General features: G+C 49.0%; 1 protein-coding gene across 1 annotated transcript; it reads right to left on the bottom strand.

Annotated features, from left to right (window-relative positions):
* Nucleotides 1-4,274: 4,274 nt before the first annotated feature.
* Nucleotides 4,275-11,251, bottom strand: RND1 (Rho family GTPase 1). Its single transcript, XM_053557277.1, has 5 exons — nt 11,022-11,251; nt 10,200-10,287; nt 7,559-7,668; nt 6,579-6,713; nt 4,275-5,369 (listed from the first exon to the last, which is right to left on the bottom strand). Exons 1-5 carry the CDS (start codon nt 11,139-11,141, stop codon nt 5,124-5,126), a joined length of 699 nt encoding a protein of 232 aa, XP_053413252.1. The 5' UTR covers nt 11,142-11,251; the 3' UTR covers nt 4,275-5,123.
* Nucleotides 11,252-15,345: the final 4,094 nt, after the last annotated feature.

The raw sequence follows: 15,345 nt of genomic DNA, 5'->3' as shown, positions 1-15,345 counted from the left end.
CACCTGTTTTCTCAACATTCCAGATGGGACCCTGGCTTTCTCAATTTCTTGCCCGTTGGAATCTGGCCAGTTGTTGGGCTATTTTTGATATTTTTTGCTTCTTTCTTCCTCCTAGTTCCCTCCCAGCCCCCCCAGCACCACCCCCCCACCCCCCCACCCCCCGCTTCATCCACTGAGCTTAATCGTATGTTCACTATTTCTCTTTGGTCTTATGGTTTCATGATTATTCCCCTACAAATAAAACACTGCAACTGCTAGGCTAGAATGGTTTAGATAACCAAAAGTTTCTAGTGCTTCCCTTCCCATTTTCCTATCATCTGCTTTGTTGTCTCAATCCTACCCGGCTGTAGGTCTGGCTTCTCTCTCTGAATATACCTTCTGTTCTCAAGGAGAGCCTCGGGATAGACCTAAATAATCTTAAATCCCTGAGCATCATGCACAATGGCCCAAAGTAACCCTAAGAGACGGCCACTCCTGCTTTTAGAATTCTGCAGCCTCTCACCTCACGTCTGGAGAACCCTGAGGGAACTGAGGGGAAAGAAGTCTGAAATCTATTAGGAGTAATTCACCAAGTAAACACTAGAGGGCTCTCCACGCACAGACTGGAATCTCAACTAACAATCAGACCAATGATGATAGACCACAATTTTTTAGCTGCAGTTTATAATGCTCATTGAGAATCTAAGCGCACAACTCTGGGCTGGACACTTAACCTACGTTATTTTACTTAGTTCTCATAAGAGAGTGAGATGGGTATCATCTCCATTTTGCTGATTAGGATATTGTGACCCAGAAAGATTAGGCCTTTAAAGGCCACGTAGGGTGGCGCCTGTGGTTCAAAGGAGTAGGGCGCCAGCCCCATATACCAGAGGTAGTGGGTTCAAACCCAGCCCTGCCCAAAAAACTGTGAAAAATAAATAAATAAATAAATAAATAAAGGCCACGTAGTTAAAAGAATGAAGTCAAGGCCAGGTGTGGTGGCTCATGCCTGTAATCTCAGCACTTTGGCAGGCTGAGGCAGGTGGCTTGCTTGAGCTTACGAGTTTGAGATCACCCTGTGTAAGGGCGAGACACCCATCTCTAAAAATAGATGTTGTGCAGGGCCTGTCCTGAGGCAAGAGAACTGCTTGAGCCCTGGAGTTTGAGGTCGGGAGCTGTGATGCCACAGCACTTTACCCAGGGTGACAGAGTGAGACTCTGTCTCAAAAAAAAAAAAAAAAATAGAATGGAGAAGGCCAGACGTGGTGGCTCATGCCTGTAATCCTAGCACTTTGGGAGGCCAAGACAGGTAAATCACCTGAGCTCAGTAGTTCGAGACAAGCCTGAGCAAGATAGAGACCCCATCTCTAAAAAAATAGCAGGGGCTCGCCACCTGTGGCTCAAACAGCTAAGGCGCCAGCCACATATACCTGAGCTGGCGGGTTCGAATGCAGCCTGGGCCTGCCAAACAACAATGATGGCTGCAACCAAAAAATAGCCAGGCATTGTGGCAGGCGTCGTAGTCCCAGCTACTTGGGAGGTGGAGGCAGGAGACACGCTTGAGCCCAGGAGTTGGAGGTTGCTGTGAGCTGTGCTGCCACAGCACTCTACCCAGGGTGACAGCTTGAGGCTCTGTCTCAAAAATAATAATAATAAATTAAAAATAGCAGGGCGTTATGGTGGGCACCTGTGGTAGCAGCTACTTGGGAGGCTGATGCAAAAGGATTGCTTGAGTCCCAGAGTTTGAGGTTGCTGTTAGCTATGAGGCCATAGCACTCCACCAAGGGTGACAAAGTGAGACTCTTACCTCAAAAAAAAAAAAAAAAATGGCAGCAAAATTCAACTCGAAGATTTATTTAACTTCAGACTCTGTTTTCAGGCTACCATTTTCATTGTCTTTAAAAATGAGTAAATTGAGACCCAGAAAGGTGATAAAGTTTGCCTGTGTTCATAGTGGCAGAATTCTTCTAGTACTTGTGTAAACCTCCTTCATGATACAAGTAAGACATTGAGCTTAAAGGGTACTCATTTGTCTTACCCCACTAGTTCCCTCACAAACATCTTTAGAGATAGAGGAAATATGCTCTAGTAAAGACCATTGGTGGAGAGTCCTTTTTAGGTATAACCTGCTTAGCAGTAAGGGGTCCTTGGGATTCTAGTTAATGGTGAGACCTGGTTTGCTTAAGCCCAGGAGTTTGAGGTTGCAGTGAGCTATGACACCACTGCATTCTAGCCCAGGCAACAGACTTGAGACCCTGTCTCAAAAACAAACAAACAAAAACAAAGGACTCTATGTTCCCCTGAGCCATAGAAAACATTTTCTTTTTTTTTGAGACAAAGTCTCATTATTTTGCCCTCAGTAGAGTGCCATAGCATCACAGCTCACAGCAACCTCAAACCCTTGGGTTTTGTGATTCTCTTGCCTCAGCCTCCCAAGTAGCTAGGACTACAGGCACCTGCCACAACATCCGACTACTTTTTGTTGCAGTTGTCATTGTTGTTTAGCTGGCCCGGGCTGGGTTCGAACCCACCAGCTTCAGTGTATGTGGCTGACGCCATAACCACTGTGCTATGGGCACTGAGCCAGAAAACATTTTTTAAGAGACTAGGTCCCAGGCATGGTGGTTCACACCTGTAATCCTAGTACTCCAGGAAGCCAAGGCAGAAGGATTATTTAACTTAAGGAGTTTGAGACCAGCCTGAGCAAGAGTGAAATCCCTATCTCTACAAAAGATAGGAAAAATTAGCTGGGCATGGTGATGCATGCCTGTAGTCCCAGCTACTATTTGAAAGGCTGAGGCATAAGGATTGCTTGAGTCCAGAAGTTCGAGGCTATAGCAAATTGTGATTGGGCCACTGCACTCTATCCTTAGTGACAAAGCTAGAGCTTGTCTTTTTTTTTTTTTTGAGACAGAGTCTCACTTTGTCACCCTCATTAGAGTGCTATGGCATCGCAGCTCACAACAACCTCAAACTCTTGGGCTCAAGCAATTCTCTTGCTTCAGCTTCCCAAGTAGCTGGGACTACAGGTGCCAATCACAACTCCTGGTTGTTTTTGTTGTTTTTGTTGCAGTTGTCATTGTTGTTTAGCAGGCCCAGGCTGGGTGCAAACCCGCTAGCCTTGGTGTATTTGGCCAGCACCCTAACCACTGAACTACAGGCACCAAGCTGAGACAAGAGTCTTGCTCTCTTGCCCCAGCTAAAGTATAGTGACATCATATTAGCTTACTGCAACCTCAAATTCCTGGGTTCAAGTGATCGTCCTGCCTCAGCCTCCCACATAGTAGCTAGAACTTCAGGCACCCACCACCACCACCCCAGCCTATTGCTAATTTTTTCTTACTTTTTGTACAGGGAGAGGTCTTACTCTATTGCCTAGGCTAGTATCAAACTTATGGCCTCAGATGATCATCCTACCTCAACTTCCCAAAATGTTGGAATTACAGGTGTTAGCCACTGTGCCTGGCCCACAGTAAACATTTCACAAATGTTAGCTATTATCATTTATGAAGTTAAATGTGAAAATGTAGGTAAAGCCCTCAGCTTAAGTACTCAATACACGGTAACTTTTTACTTCCAGCACTACACTACCAAACTTGGAAAACAAGAGCTGTAAATCACTGAGAAAGGAAGTTAAGGCCCCATCAACAGACACTGGGATTGGAAGGTCATGAAGGCAGATGTCACCTCTCTTTGAACTAAGAGGAAACCAGAACCCCAAGATCTTCTCTCCAGCATCAGCTTGGGCTGTCCACTATGGTGTCCCCAGCTAAATCCCAGCTATAGTCCCAGGGGGTAGGATCTCAGCGGCTTAGATTTTCTACTGATGATTTCACCCAACCTTGTCTCTCCATCAGACTCTGGAGGGCAGTGGCTCTCAACCAGGAGTGATTTTGCCCCCAGGATCATTTAGCAATACTGGAAACATTTTTGTTTGTGACATTGGGAGGTGCTAGTCATCTAGCACCCACCAGATGTCAAGGAGGCTGGTAAACATCCTACATTGCATAGGACAGCCCCCCCCACACACACACAAAAAGCGTTATTCAGTCCAAAATGTTGGTAGCTCCAACACTGAGAAACCCTGCTAAAGGGCTAAGGCGTTCTTCCTTGGCTTAGCAGGACTTGGGTGGAGTTGAGGGAGGAGAATGGAGGAAGAGGAGAGGAGTTCCTTGTTGGAGGTGCTAGGGAACTGTGGAGGCAGCCTCTCTGCAACCCACAGAAAAGGCCCTGGGCCAGCTTTTCCCTCGTTGTCAATGACCAAACAGAGGAAGAAACAAAAATAATGGAATCGATTTCTTCATATATGTTATATTTTTCATTAATAAATAGGTTTTCTTCTTTAAACACAGAACATATAACAGATTGAAACACTCCCCCCTCCCCCCATTCCAAAGACAAGAGTCTATAAAACAAATGCCAGCTGTACTGCCCTAAGGGCAGAAAAAGTCTGGTAACCCCCACCCAGCCCTGCCCCTGCAGCACCACCACCCCCACACTCTACAAGAGAAGGGGGTCTGGGGCTTCTCCCTTGGACCCTGGGGACTTAGGTGAGAAGCATGTGAATGTATGATGTCACCTCTCCATGAGGCATGGGCTATGCAAAGATGAGCTTTCCTTCTTATGGGCTCTGACTAGCTCCTGCCTTTCTGATTGCAGTTACGAAGCACCTGAGCTAAGCTCCCAAGGGAGCTGCCTCTTGGCTTCCCCGTTCTCCATTCCTCTGCTGCCTCCTTAGCGGGGAAGGGAAGAACTCAGGGACCCTTCCCATCCCCCGCCCACATGGAAACACTGTGTGGAAGAGGCATGATGCTGAAGGTGAGGCTGCTGGAGGCCCCCAAGCCCAAGAGGCCAGCAGGCCCCTGTCCCCCCACACCTTTCCTTCTTCTGGAGTGGGAGGCACCAGGGCAGCCGCCCCCTCCACAACCTAGTGCCTGGCTTGGGGTATGATGGTTCTTTCAGTGTCAGGTCCTCACGCCGGGCCTGGCTCCTTCCTCATCCTGTTTCTGTCTCCTTCCAAGCCCTCACTGTGGCCATCTGAAAAACTCATGTCCAGTGTCCTAAATTGTCTCATCCTCCCTCTCCCCGTGCCTCTGCACCCCAAGGGAGGAAGTGGGGGGCTGTCTCCCCCCTCAATTCCCACTTCACATGATGGAACAGCTTTTGGCCTTTTCCTTCTTGAAGGTAGAAGAGATGAGTTCAGAGCGACTGGGGAGGTGGAGCAGTCGTTTGGAGAGGCTTCGGACAGGGCTCTTCGGGGGCATTGGGCTAGGCTTGTTCAGACACACCATGGATGCTGTCCGGAAGATGCTGTGGATACTCTTTTCTGAGGTAAAAGCTGAACCTTCCAGGTAGATTTCTGCACCCAGTTGCTTGGCTATCACACAGCCCTGCAGGAGAAGGTGAGGTCATGAATGCAGTGTCCAAAATGGTTCTGTGGCCAGGCGCAGTGGCTCACACCTGTAATCCTAGCACTCTGGGAGGCCGAGGCAGGTGGATTGCCTGATCTCATGGGTTTGAGACCAGCCTGAACAAAAGTGAGACTCCATCTCTGAAAATAGCCAGGTGTTGTGGTGTAGTCTCAGCTACTCAAGAGGCTGAGGCAAGAGAATCGCTTGAGCCCATGAGTTTGATGTTGCTGTAAGCTATGACACCACGGCACACTACCAAGGGTGACAAAGTGAGACTCTGTCTCAAAAAAAAAGGCTCTGTAAAACTGCCTTCTGTGTGCCACTCCCTCGGGCTACTCCAGAGGGGACCCAACTGCCAGTCCCACCACCCCCCTCTGCTGATTATTTTTGTTAAGATGATGCCTAACTGCACATTAGAAATCACCTGGGATGCTCTTAAAACTATACTGGTGCCAGACTGAGTAAATCAGATTGTAACATGAAACACTGGGTTAAAAGAAATGATCCATCTATTCCCATATGCATAAGAAATTACCCAGGGCAGGCACGGTGGCTCATGCCTATAATTCTAGCACTCTGGGAGGCCAAGGTGGGTGGATTGCTTGAGCTCAGGAGTTCAAGACCAGCCTAACCAAGAGTGAGATCTCGTCTCTACTAAAAATAGAAAAAAAACCAGCCAGGCGTGGTGGCACATGCCTATAGAAGTCCCAGCTACTATGGAGGCTGAGGCAAAAAGATTGCTTGAGCCCAAGAGTTTGAGGTTGCTGTGAGATGACACCACAGCACTCTCTCTGAGATGACAGAGTGAGACTCTGTCTCAAAAATAAATAAATAAATAAAATTATCCAGGAGTCTTATAAAAAATGCAGATTCCCACCCATCTCTTTCTCCCTGAGTGATTCTATAGGCATGGAGCCAAGAATTTGAAATTCTAACAAACACTTCTAAAAATTCTAATACAGGTGGTCCATACAATGCAATCTTAGAAACGCTAGTACACAAAGGAATGGCTCACCTACTGACCTATAGCATACACAAGTACCTACTACTTCTATCCAGGTGACTAGTTTTCTAATTATAACACCAATTATGTCTTGCCATAGAGGGAGAGTTTCAGCAAGGGTGCGCTGCCTGCAGCTGTCCTCACCCCACCCTCCAATACATGCAGGCGCGTGCGCACACACACACCTGCTCATAGGAAATGGGTGCCTGCTTCTGGTGTGACAGCTCCATCAGAGTGCTCAGGTCTGTTCTCAGGTCTGTCTTGCAGCCAATAAGCAAAACACGAGTGCTGGGACAATAATCTAGGATTTCCGTCCTCCACTGAGGGCCAAGCAGGAAGAAGGGAAGGAGAAAGCAGAAGGAGGGAGGGTCAGTGGCATACTGATGCCAAGAGAAGCTCAGTTGGCAACATCGTACACACCACCCCACTTATCACCAGCCCAGTCCTCCCTCTGAGTCACAGCATCTCCACTGCACTAATTACATCATCTTCCTGCCCATGAGGCCTTTGCGGCCACCACAGTACTTACCCAGGAACCTGTCCCCTCAGTCAACAACCCAGACACCAGAAAGAGCACCAGGCAATTCTCCTCCCACTCTCTGCCAAGCATAGAGGATATGGATCTGCCTCCTCACCCTAATCAAGGGGCCTCACAAGTCCAAAATGCCAACCAGTCTCTTCCCAAGGAATGGACATAATCCCAGCACCTTCTGAGAAACTATGATAGTTCTGTAAGGTTTCCTGGGACTCCTCAGTATAAGCAAATACACCCAGACACAAGTGTTTCTCATCAATAGTTCAGCTCGGACCTGCTTGGCTTGCCCAGTCTCAGTGGGCCTGGGAACAAGATCTCTCGAAGCTGTCTCCAAAGGTCCCATCCCTGATCTTCAAGCATATCCCCTAAAGACTCTCTGACTCAAACATTTGCATGCTGGGCCTCTAGCGAAGCAGTATAGGGTATAGGGTTGAAAGGCAGGAGGCAGAGGGGTAAGGAGAGCTGGACTCTGGTCTCAGATCCCTTGCTAATGGTGTGGCCTCGGGCAAATCTCTTCCTTCCTCTGGCCTCAGGTCCTTGCTGTTTCACATGAGGGAATTAGATGACAAAGTCCCCAAGATTCCTTCTTCTCATGCTGAATTAGAGATTGTAGAGTTTATCTAGCCTTACCTTCTTGAGTGCACTGTCCACTGTCTCTGGACGGCTGACATCAAAGCAAAGTAATACTGCATCTGAGTCGCTGTAGCAGAGAGGACGAACATTGTCATAGTAGGGAGATCCTGGTGTACGGGGAAAAGAAGTGATGATGAGCCATGGTATTTTCCAATCCCTATAGGCCTAAGTCCAAAGAGACTGGGAATATCATCCTTGATCCCGAAGGATCCACCCATCTCTCAGAGGAATGAGCTACAGCCTAGAAACTTGGGATCGGTGCAGAGGCAGTGCAAGAATATTTCCCTTAGTCCAACAAAAAAGGGAAAGAGGGCAAAATAAAGGTGGGTGACATATAAATTGACCCTGTCTGGGTCTCCCACAGAAGCCTTACTTTGAGATCTACTAGTTTTCTGAGTCTTAGACCATGCTCCCAACCCCTGCTTGTTTTAGGTTTCCTCTTTCCCTCCTGCTCCAGGGTCTCCCCGACGAAGAAACAAACCTGCCTGTTACATAACTGGCTGCCCTGTTTCTTTACCGTGGGTTCAGAACTCCGGGAGTTGGAAAGGGAGGGAAAGCATCAAGGGTTCAGTACCCCACTCCTCTACCCTCCCAAATCACTTACACTGAAAAGAGCAAAAGGGGAGCTGTAACCCCTATCCCTAAGATCTCAGGAAGGCAATCTGAAAAACAGCAGCACCAATAGCTGGGGGTTTAGAGGCTAGAGCAAGTGTCCTTCATTTGGTCCCCTATGGGAAAATACTAGGAACGGAGCCTACCCCCCTCCACCCTGGGGAAGGAGCAGTAGCGGATTTGGAACCCAGACAATTCATGCTCAGAATAGCAAGCAGCCCCTCTCCCTGCACCACAATCGCCATGGAAACTGGGGGGAATCCAAATTGGGGGGTGGTCATTAAAAAAAAGGAGTACAGGGGAGTTGGGACAGCTACCTGATCCTTCAGCAATCACCCCCATTCCTTTCTGAGGTGGGGTCTTACCACTGCAGCACTGAGGAACAGAAGCACTGCAGCACTGGGAAAGGGGGAGGGGAGGAGGCCTCCATTTTGGCTCGATCCCCCTCCCCTAAGACCAGCAAGTGAATAATGGGAACAGGATCCATCCTGGCCCCAGTGTTGGGAAGCCCTGTCCCACACACCACCAGCCACTTCCTCCTTCCTTATAGGAAACTAACCTGAAAGAGGGAGTTTGAGAATGACTGATAGCCTTTATCCTTTCTGAAATTAGGAGATGGGATGTGACAGGGAATAGAGACCACACTTGCTGATTTTCCATTATCTGAATTGAGATTCAAGGGCTGCATTCTGACTGTGGGAGGAGGAGGGAAGCAGCAGGGGGTTTGGGCGGTGGTAGTGAAAAGAGATGAGCTGCAGTAAGATTCTGGGAAGATTGGGAGGTGGGAGGGTGTAGCAGATGAAAAACCAAAAAACCATATATCATGCATCCAAGCTGCATTCTAGTCCAACCCAGCCAGCATAGCACAGTCCAGGATAACCAAAACCCTGCCCCCCCCCACCCCTGGAACTGCAACAGCGAAAAACATACAGGTTAAGGAATGTTTGTTTGGGGTGTGGGGAAGCAAAAGGAAATCTCATTTTCTGTCTACCCATTCCCTACCCCCAACCTTTTCAGACCTCAAAATTGGAGCATGGTACAACAGGACATCATATTTATTATATAGAACAGGAAACCCCTGATGATTTATAGTTCCTTTTTAAACTCAGCCTGAATATGCATTTTGGGGGAGGAGTGGATTTTATTTTCTTTCTCCTATTTCTGGATTTTATTCCTTAATTATAACTCTAAGCCAGTCTGTTTAAAAAGGTCTGGGCTAAAAAGATGTGGGAAGGGGTCAGAATCAAAGCAAACAATACCGGAGCACTAAGGGACTGGGGTTGACAGGCTGGAAAAACACTGTTTTCTTTACATTCTACAGAAACAGAGCCATCTTCTACCTCACCCCGGTACAGGGAAAACCGTCAGAGCCACCCTCTTGCACCCTGTTGGCCACTATTCACACCATGACTATGCCCTATATTAAGCCATTTCCCCCACCCTCGGAAACATCAATGATGCATTGCTTCATCCTGAGCCGCAGAAGTGTGACGAGCAAGCGGAGCTAAGCTGCAGCAGGAGGACAGCAGTGGCCGGAGATGGAATCCAGGAAAGAAAACTGAGTGTGAGCAATATTTCCCCCAAAGCAGGCTTGTCTCCCTGCCCTAACCACAAAAGCCCCCCACAACACTGCTTCCTGCCTCTTATTTGGCTTTGCTCTCTGGAAGGAAAGGTTGTGTGCATGGTGTGTGTATGTGTACTGGGTGGCAGGGAGTGGACATCAAGAAGCCCCACTGACTGCCCCCCGCCCCCCTAGTATTCATGGGTCCTTTCACTCACCACCCAAGCCTTCTGAAGGATGGAACTAGACCCACAGAAGTGAGTTCTGTGGGGTTCATCTACTCTATAGTCATGGACCATTCAACTGAGTTGACCAACTGCCACCCCTCCCCACAATTAAAGAATCTTCAGGTTTCCTGGCAAGCACTATACTCCTCTCCACCAAATGGGGAAACAATTTCTAAAAGACAGCAGCTGCAGCAGACCAGTGAAAGTGCAAAAGGGGCATTTGGGGCCACAGTCTTACCTGAGGTATCCCAGAGACTAAGCTCCACTCTCTGTTCCTCTGTCTCCAAACAGGCTGTGTAATTCTCAAACACGGTGGGTACATAGGTCTGTGAGAAGAGAGGAACCATTCACACCCGGGTACCCTATCCTCTGAACCCTCTACACCCTCTGGCTAGTGCTGGCTATACAAGCACTCAGTGAGACCCTAAAGTGACAGGAGATAAAGAGCCAGAGGTGGGGATACACGGGGCTGGAGGGAAGGCGCTGTCCAGGGGCAAGCCCCCATATCTTAGCTGGCCAGGGAGGGTCACACACACATACAGAGAGACTCCTCTTATCCCTGGAATTGTTGGTCTCCCAATTTTAGCAAGCCACAGCCAATTGCAGTTTTTCATCTCCCCCTACAAGCCTCTTGGGCCAGGTGAACAGAAGGGGCAGCAGAAGCCTGCCTGGAAACACACTCATTGAACCTCTGCGGAGGGGCAAGGGGTCAGGAAGGGACTGCGTCAAGGAGAAACCCCAGGTTCTCCAGTGCCTCCAGTTCCCTCTCCCAAGAGCAGACGCCAGGGATGAAGGAAGTTAGGAAGGGATTTGATGGGGCCTCTGGGTGAAGAGGTGAGGAGGAGCCAGCGGGGCGGCAGAAGTGGGACAGGTCTCAAGGGAAGCTAAAGCAGGGCAGTCCTCCAGTCAGAAAGCAGCTGGGGATGGGGCAGCCTCTGGAAGTGGCTGAGGATGGGATGCGGTGGGTCTGGAGAGACAGCTTTCTTGGGGAAGCGGGAATCTACCCCGCTCCCCAGCAGGCAGGCGGGGAGAAAAGCTAGCCGGCGGGCGGGCAGCTCACCTCGGGATAGCAGTCCTTCGCTAACACCTGTAACATCGCTGTCTTCCCACACTGCACATCTCCCACCAGAACGAGCTTACATCTGGCCACGACTGGCTGGGGGGGCCGTCTCTCCTTCATGGTGGCAGCTTTCGCGGGACTCAGACTCGGATCTTGAGAGGCGAGGTTTGGTAGTTCCGTCCCAGCACGCTAGACCCGGTGGATTCTCTGCCTCTCTCCAACTGAGGCGGAGGCCGGCACAGCCACATTATATATCTCTGGCTGAACCAATCGCAAGAGGAGGCGGACTCTGTTGTAGCCAATCCCTGCGGTAGGATCCCCTCCAGCAGCCAATGGTAGGAGCCTCTGAGTCAGCCTCTTTCTCCTGTCCCTTTCTCTTAAAGCTGTACTGTTTCTTACCCCGAAGGGGGATTCCCACGCTGTTTTGCATTTGTATTAGGAAAGGGGGAGGGTACTTGAAGGAAGATTAAATGATCTTGAGTATCCACCAATTAATGTCAAAAATCATAAGCTAGCTTTAGAAGCAGGAAGTGAGATCAAGCTGGAGTTGTAGGGACTCTCCCAGTAGAAGAGCAAGACCTGCTTTAATTATAGATGGGGTGGACGGGGGGGCGGGGCGGGAGTGAGGGGAAGCGCGGGTTTAGCCCCAGCGATCTCTGACTTTTTTGCTCCATCTAATTTCCATTCAAACCAGTTCCTCCTTCTGGCTCCCCTGTCTATCAGCTTCTGCTGTACCTGTAGTAAAGCCCAAGTCTGTTCCTCATGCATCACCTTCACCACGGGGGAGGGGGGGCTATGGGGCGGGATGGGGAAACAATAAAAAAATAAATAAATTCTAGCATTGGCTCGGTGCCTGGGGCTCAAGTGACTAAGGCGCCAGCCACGTACACCAGAGTTGGTGGGTTCGCATCCAGCCCGGGCCCCCCAAACAACAATGACGGCTGCAACCAAAAAATAGCCCAGCGTTGTGGCGGGCGCCTGTGGTCCCAGCTACTGGGGAGGCGGAGGCAGGAGAATCGCTTGAGCCCAGGAGTTGGAGGTTGCTGTGAGCTGTGACGCCACAGCACTCTACCCAGGGCAATAGCTTGAGGCTCTGTCTCAAAAAAAAAAAAAAAATTCTAGCATTATCTGAAAAAAACATACAGCACCTGACCCAGAGATAGGGAAGAAAGGAAGAGAATAAACTAAACAAAAGTCTCTTGTCTGTTTGGCCAGACAACCTGTCACCCCAAGGCTCGCAGGAGCTGCTTAGGGGTGTTTGTTCTGCTGCAGGGTTCAGCTTCCTGGATGATTCAGGCACAGCCTTAGTTCCATGTTGACACATAATGACACTGATGCACTAATTAATGTGTGTCACCTGGTTAAAGTCCAGACTGGAACTGGGACTTTGGGATTTTTAGAAGTTGAGGGCTACTGAGGTTGAGATGAGCTGGGTAACTGCCTAAGGGCCCTGCCCCTCAGAGACCTTGGGGTTTTTTTTGTTTGTTTGTTGGTTGGTTGGTTGGTGGTCCCCCCCCCCCGCCCTTGATAGAGTGCCTTGGCGTCATAGCTCAGAGCAACCTCCAACTCATGAGCACAAATGATCCTCTTGCCTCAGCCTCCCAAATAGCTGGGACTACAGGTGCCCACCATAACACTCAGCTATTTTTAGAGATGGGGTCTCACTCTTGCTCAGGCTGGTCTTGAACTGGTGAGCTCAGGCAATCCACCTGCCTCGACCTCAGGGTGCTGGGATTACAGACATGAGCCATGGCCTAGAGCCCTTGTATTTTGAGGAGCCTCTCTACTAGACAGAACCATGATGTATACGGCTTAAATAAACCACTGATTTTTCAGGAACCAAGAGTCCTAACAAGGCCTCCTAGGAATCAAGGAGTAAAGGAGTAAAGTTCTTGGGCAAAATTGAGAGCAATCACTTCCTCTCATCAAGCCCACACTCTCTGGAGCATGCCTTGGGTCTTGTTCCATCTGACTTTACTCTTCATTCACAGTCATTGCTGCCCCACCCAGAGATATTTGTTCTGTGATAAGAAGGCTTAGAAGCCTTCTCTAGACCCAAAGAGACAGCTCTCTAAGAGTAGGATTTCAGTGCCCATTATATACAGTAGGAGAGTGGAGGTTATTTTGAGAATAGTTTAAAACACTAGCCAGTGTCCCTTCAGTGGCTTCCAAGTCCTAGCTGTTTGGCAGAGGTCTCTGGTACCAAAGCCTGCATTGCCCTCTACCCATCTCCTAAGCTCCACCCACTTCCACTCAGGACTCAGGATCAACTGAAGGGAGCCTTCAAGGTAGAAAAGGGGTGCTACCATTAGCTGGTTACCCTCGTCTCCCAAGATTTCTGGAAGTTCCTTCCCTCTGCCTTCCCCCAAGCCTCATCCTCAGCCCTCAAATGATGTTCTGTCTATAGAATTCGTCCTCTTCTTGCCCTTTTCCAGCAGGCCGACAGCCTCTCTGAGCTGCCCATAAGTATGATTTGGGAGAGTTCCAGGAACAGCTGTAAGTTCACGGACTGCCTCAATCTGGAATCCTTTCCCTCAGCCTGACCTTCTCCTTCTGTATCCTCCTGTTCCCTGCCCCAGTCTCACCTGGACTTAGTTCTGAAAGCATTAGTAGGGTTCCCATACATACACTTAACCCTTAATCTCTCCAATTGTTGCCCCCAAAGAATTTAGCCTTCTCGCCCTGTTCTCTCCAGCCTCCTCCTACACACGCCCCCACCCACTACTCCAAATAAACAATCAATGTAAGTAAAAACTGTTCCTGCTATGCAAACAGGTTCCTTTGACTTCTGATAAGATTGCCATTCCTGAGCTCCTCTGAGATAGAAATTCTGGGAGCGGGTGCTAGCACTGATTCTTCCCTGGGGGGCTACATTTCAGGGTTGGGCAGCAAAAAGCCTGAGCCATGATACAGAACAGCCTCCACCATGGCTAAGAATCAAGATATGTCTCCGAAGATATTTTGAGGGTCATATGTTAATGAGTTGTGGTGGGAAAGGTATTATGTGTGTGAGTGTGTGTGTTAGGTCAAGAAGCAGCATGGTAACATGAAAAGAAGATGAAGCCAAAGTTCAGCAGGTCTGGCTGTTAGCTTTCTTTAACAAGCTGTGTGCCTTTGGGTAAGTCACTTCTTTCTCTGGGCACCCTCCCTTAAATGTAAGATGAGGATTAATTAAAGAGGTTTTTAGATTTTTTTTCTTATTAGTACTTAGACTCCTTTCTCCAGTTGTTTTTTTGTTTGTTTGTTTTTTGTCTTTTTGACACAGAGTCTCACTATGTCGCCCTTGGTAGAGTGCCGTGGCGTCACAGCTCACAGCAACCTCAAACTCTTGGGCTTAAGCGATTCTCTTGCTTCAGCCTCCCAAGTAGCTGGGACTACAGGCACCCACCACAACATGAGCTATTTTTTGTTGCAGTTGGCATTGTCGTTTCAGCTGGCCTGGGCTGGGTTTGAACCCGCCAGCCTCAGTGTCTGTGGCTGGTGCCCTACTCACTGAGCTATAGCCACCACCTAACTTAATTTTCTTTTTCTTTTTTTTTTTTTGAGACAGAGCCTCAAGCTGTCGCCCTGGCTAGAGTGCTGTAGCATCACAGCTCACAGCAACCTCCACAGCTCACAGCAACCTCCAACTCCTGGGCTCAAGTGATTCTCCTGCCTCTGCCTCCCAATTAGCTAGGACTACAGGCACCTGCCACAATGCCCGGCTCTTTTTTGCTTGCAGCTGTCATTGTTTGGTGGGCCTGGACTGGATTTGAACCTGCCATCTCAGGTGTATGTGGCTGGTGCCTTAGCCACTCAAGCCACAGGCGCCAAGCCTTGATTTTCTTTTTTAAACAGAGTCTCACTCTGTCTCCATGAGTAGAGTGCTATGGTGTCACTATAGCTCACAGCAACCTCAAACTCTTGGGCTCAAGCTATCCTCTTGCCTCAGCCTCCAGAGTAGCTGGGACTATAGGCATGTGCCACCACACCAGCCAGTTTTTTGTTTTGTTTTGTTTTGAGACAGAGTCTCACTTTGTCACCCTTGGTAGAGTTCCATGGCATCACAGCTCACAACAACCTCAAACTCTTAAGCGACTCTCTTGTACAGCCTCCCAAGTACTTGGGACTACAGGTGCCCACCACAACGCCCGACTGTTTTTTTTGTTATTTCTGCCATTGTTTTTTTTATCAGGCCTGGGTTCAAACCCTGCCAGACCCGGTATATATGGCAAGCACCCTAACCACTGAGCTATGGGCGCGGAGCCTTTTTTCTATTTTTAGTAGAGACGGGGTCTCATTCTTGGTCAGGCTGGTCTCAAACTCCTGAGTTCAAGTGATCCAC

Source organism: Nycticebus coucang, chromosome 12 (genome assembly GCF_027406575.1).
Source record: "Nycticebus coucang isolate mNycCou1 chromosome 12, mNycCou1.pri, whole genome shotgun sequence".
NCBI lineage: Eukaryota > Metazoa > Chordata > Mammalia > Primates > Lorisidae > Nycticebus > Nycticebus coucang.
The sequence above is the reverse complement of the archived record's forward strand: the minus strand, read 5'-3'. Positions and strand labels throughout refer to the sequence as shown.

Excerpts from the sequence above, each read along its gene's own strand:
- RND1 (XM_053557277.1), bottom strand. The coding sequence starts at position 11,141 with ATGAAGGAGAGACGGCCCCCCCAGCCAGTCGTGGCCAGATGTAAGCTC. Across the intron at positions 10,288-11,021 it reads CGAAGGACTGCTATCCCGAG|ACCTATGTACCCACCGTGTT; the intron begins GTGAGCTGCCCG and ends CTCTTCTCACAG. Across the intron at positions 7,669-10,199 it reads TAGTCTCTGGGATACCTCAG|GATCTCCCTACTATGACAAT; the intron begins GTAAGACTGTGG and ends CCCGTACACCAG.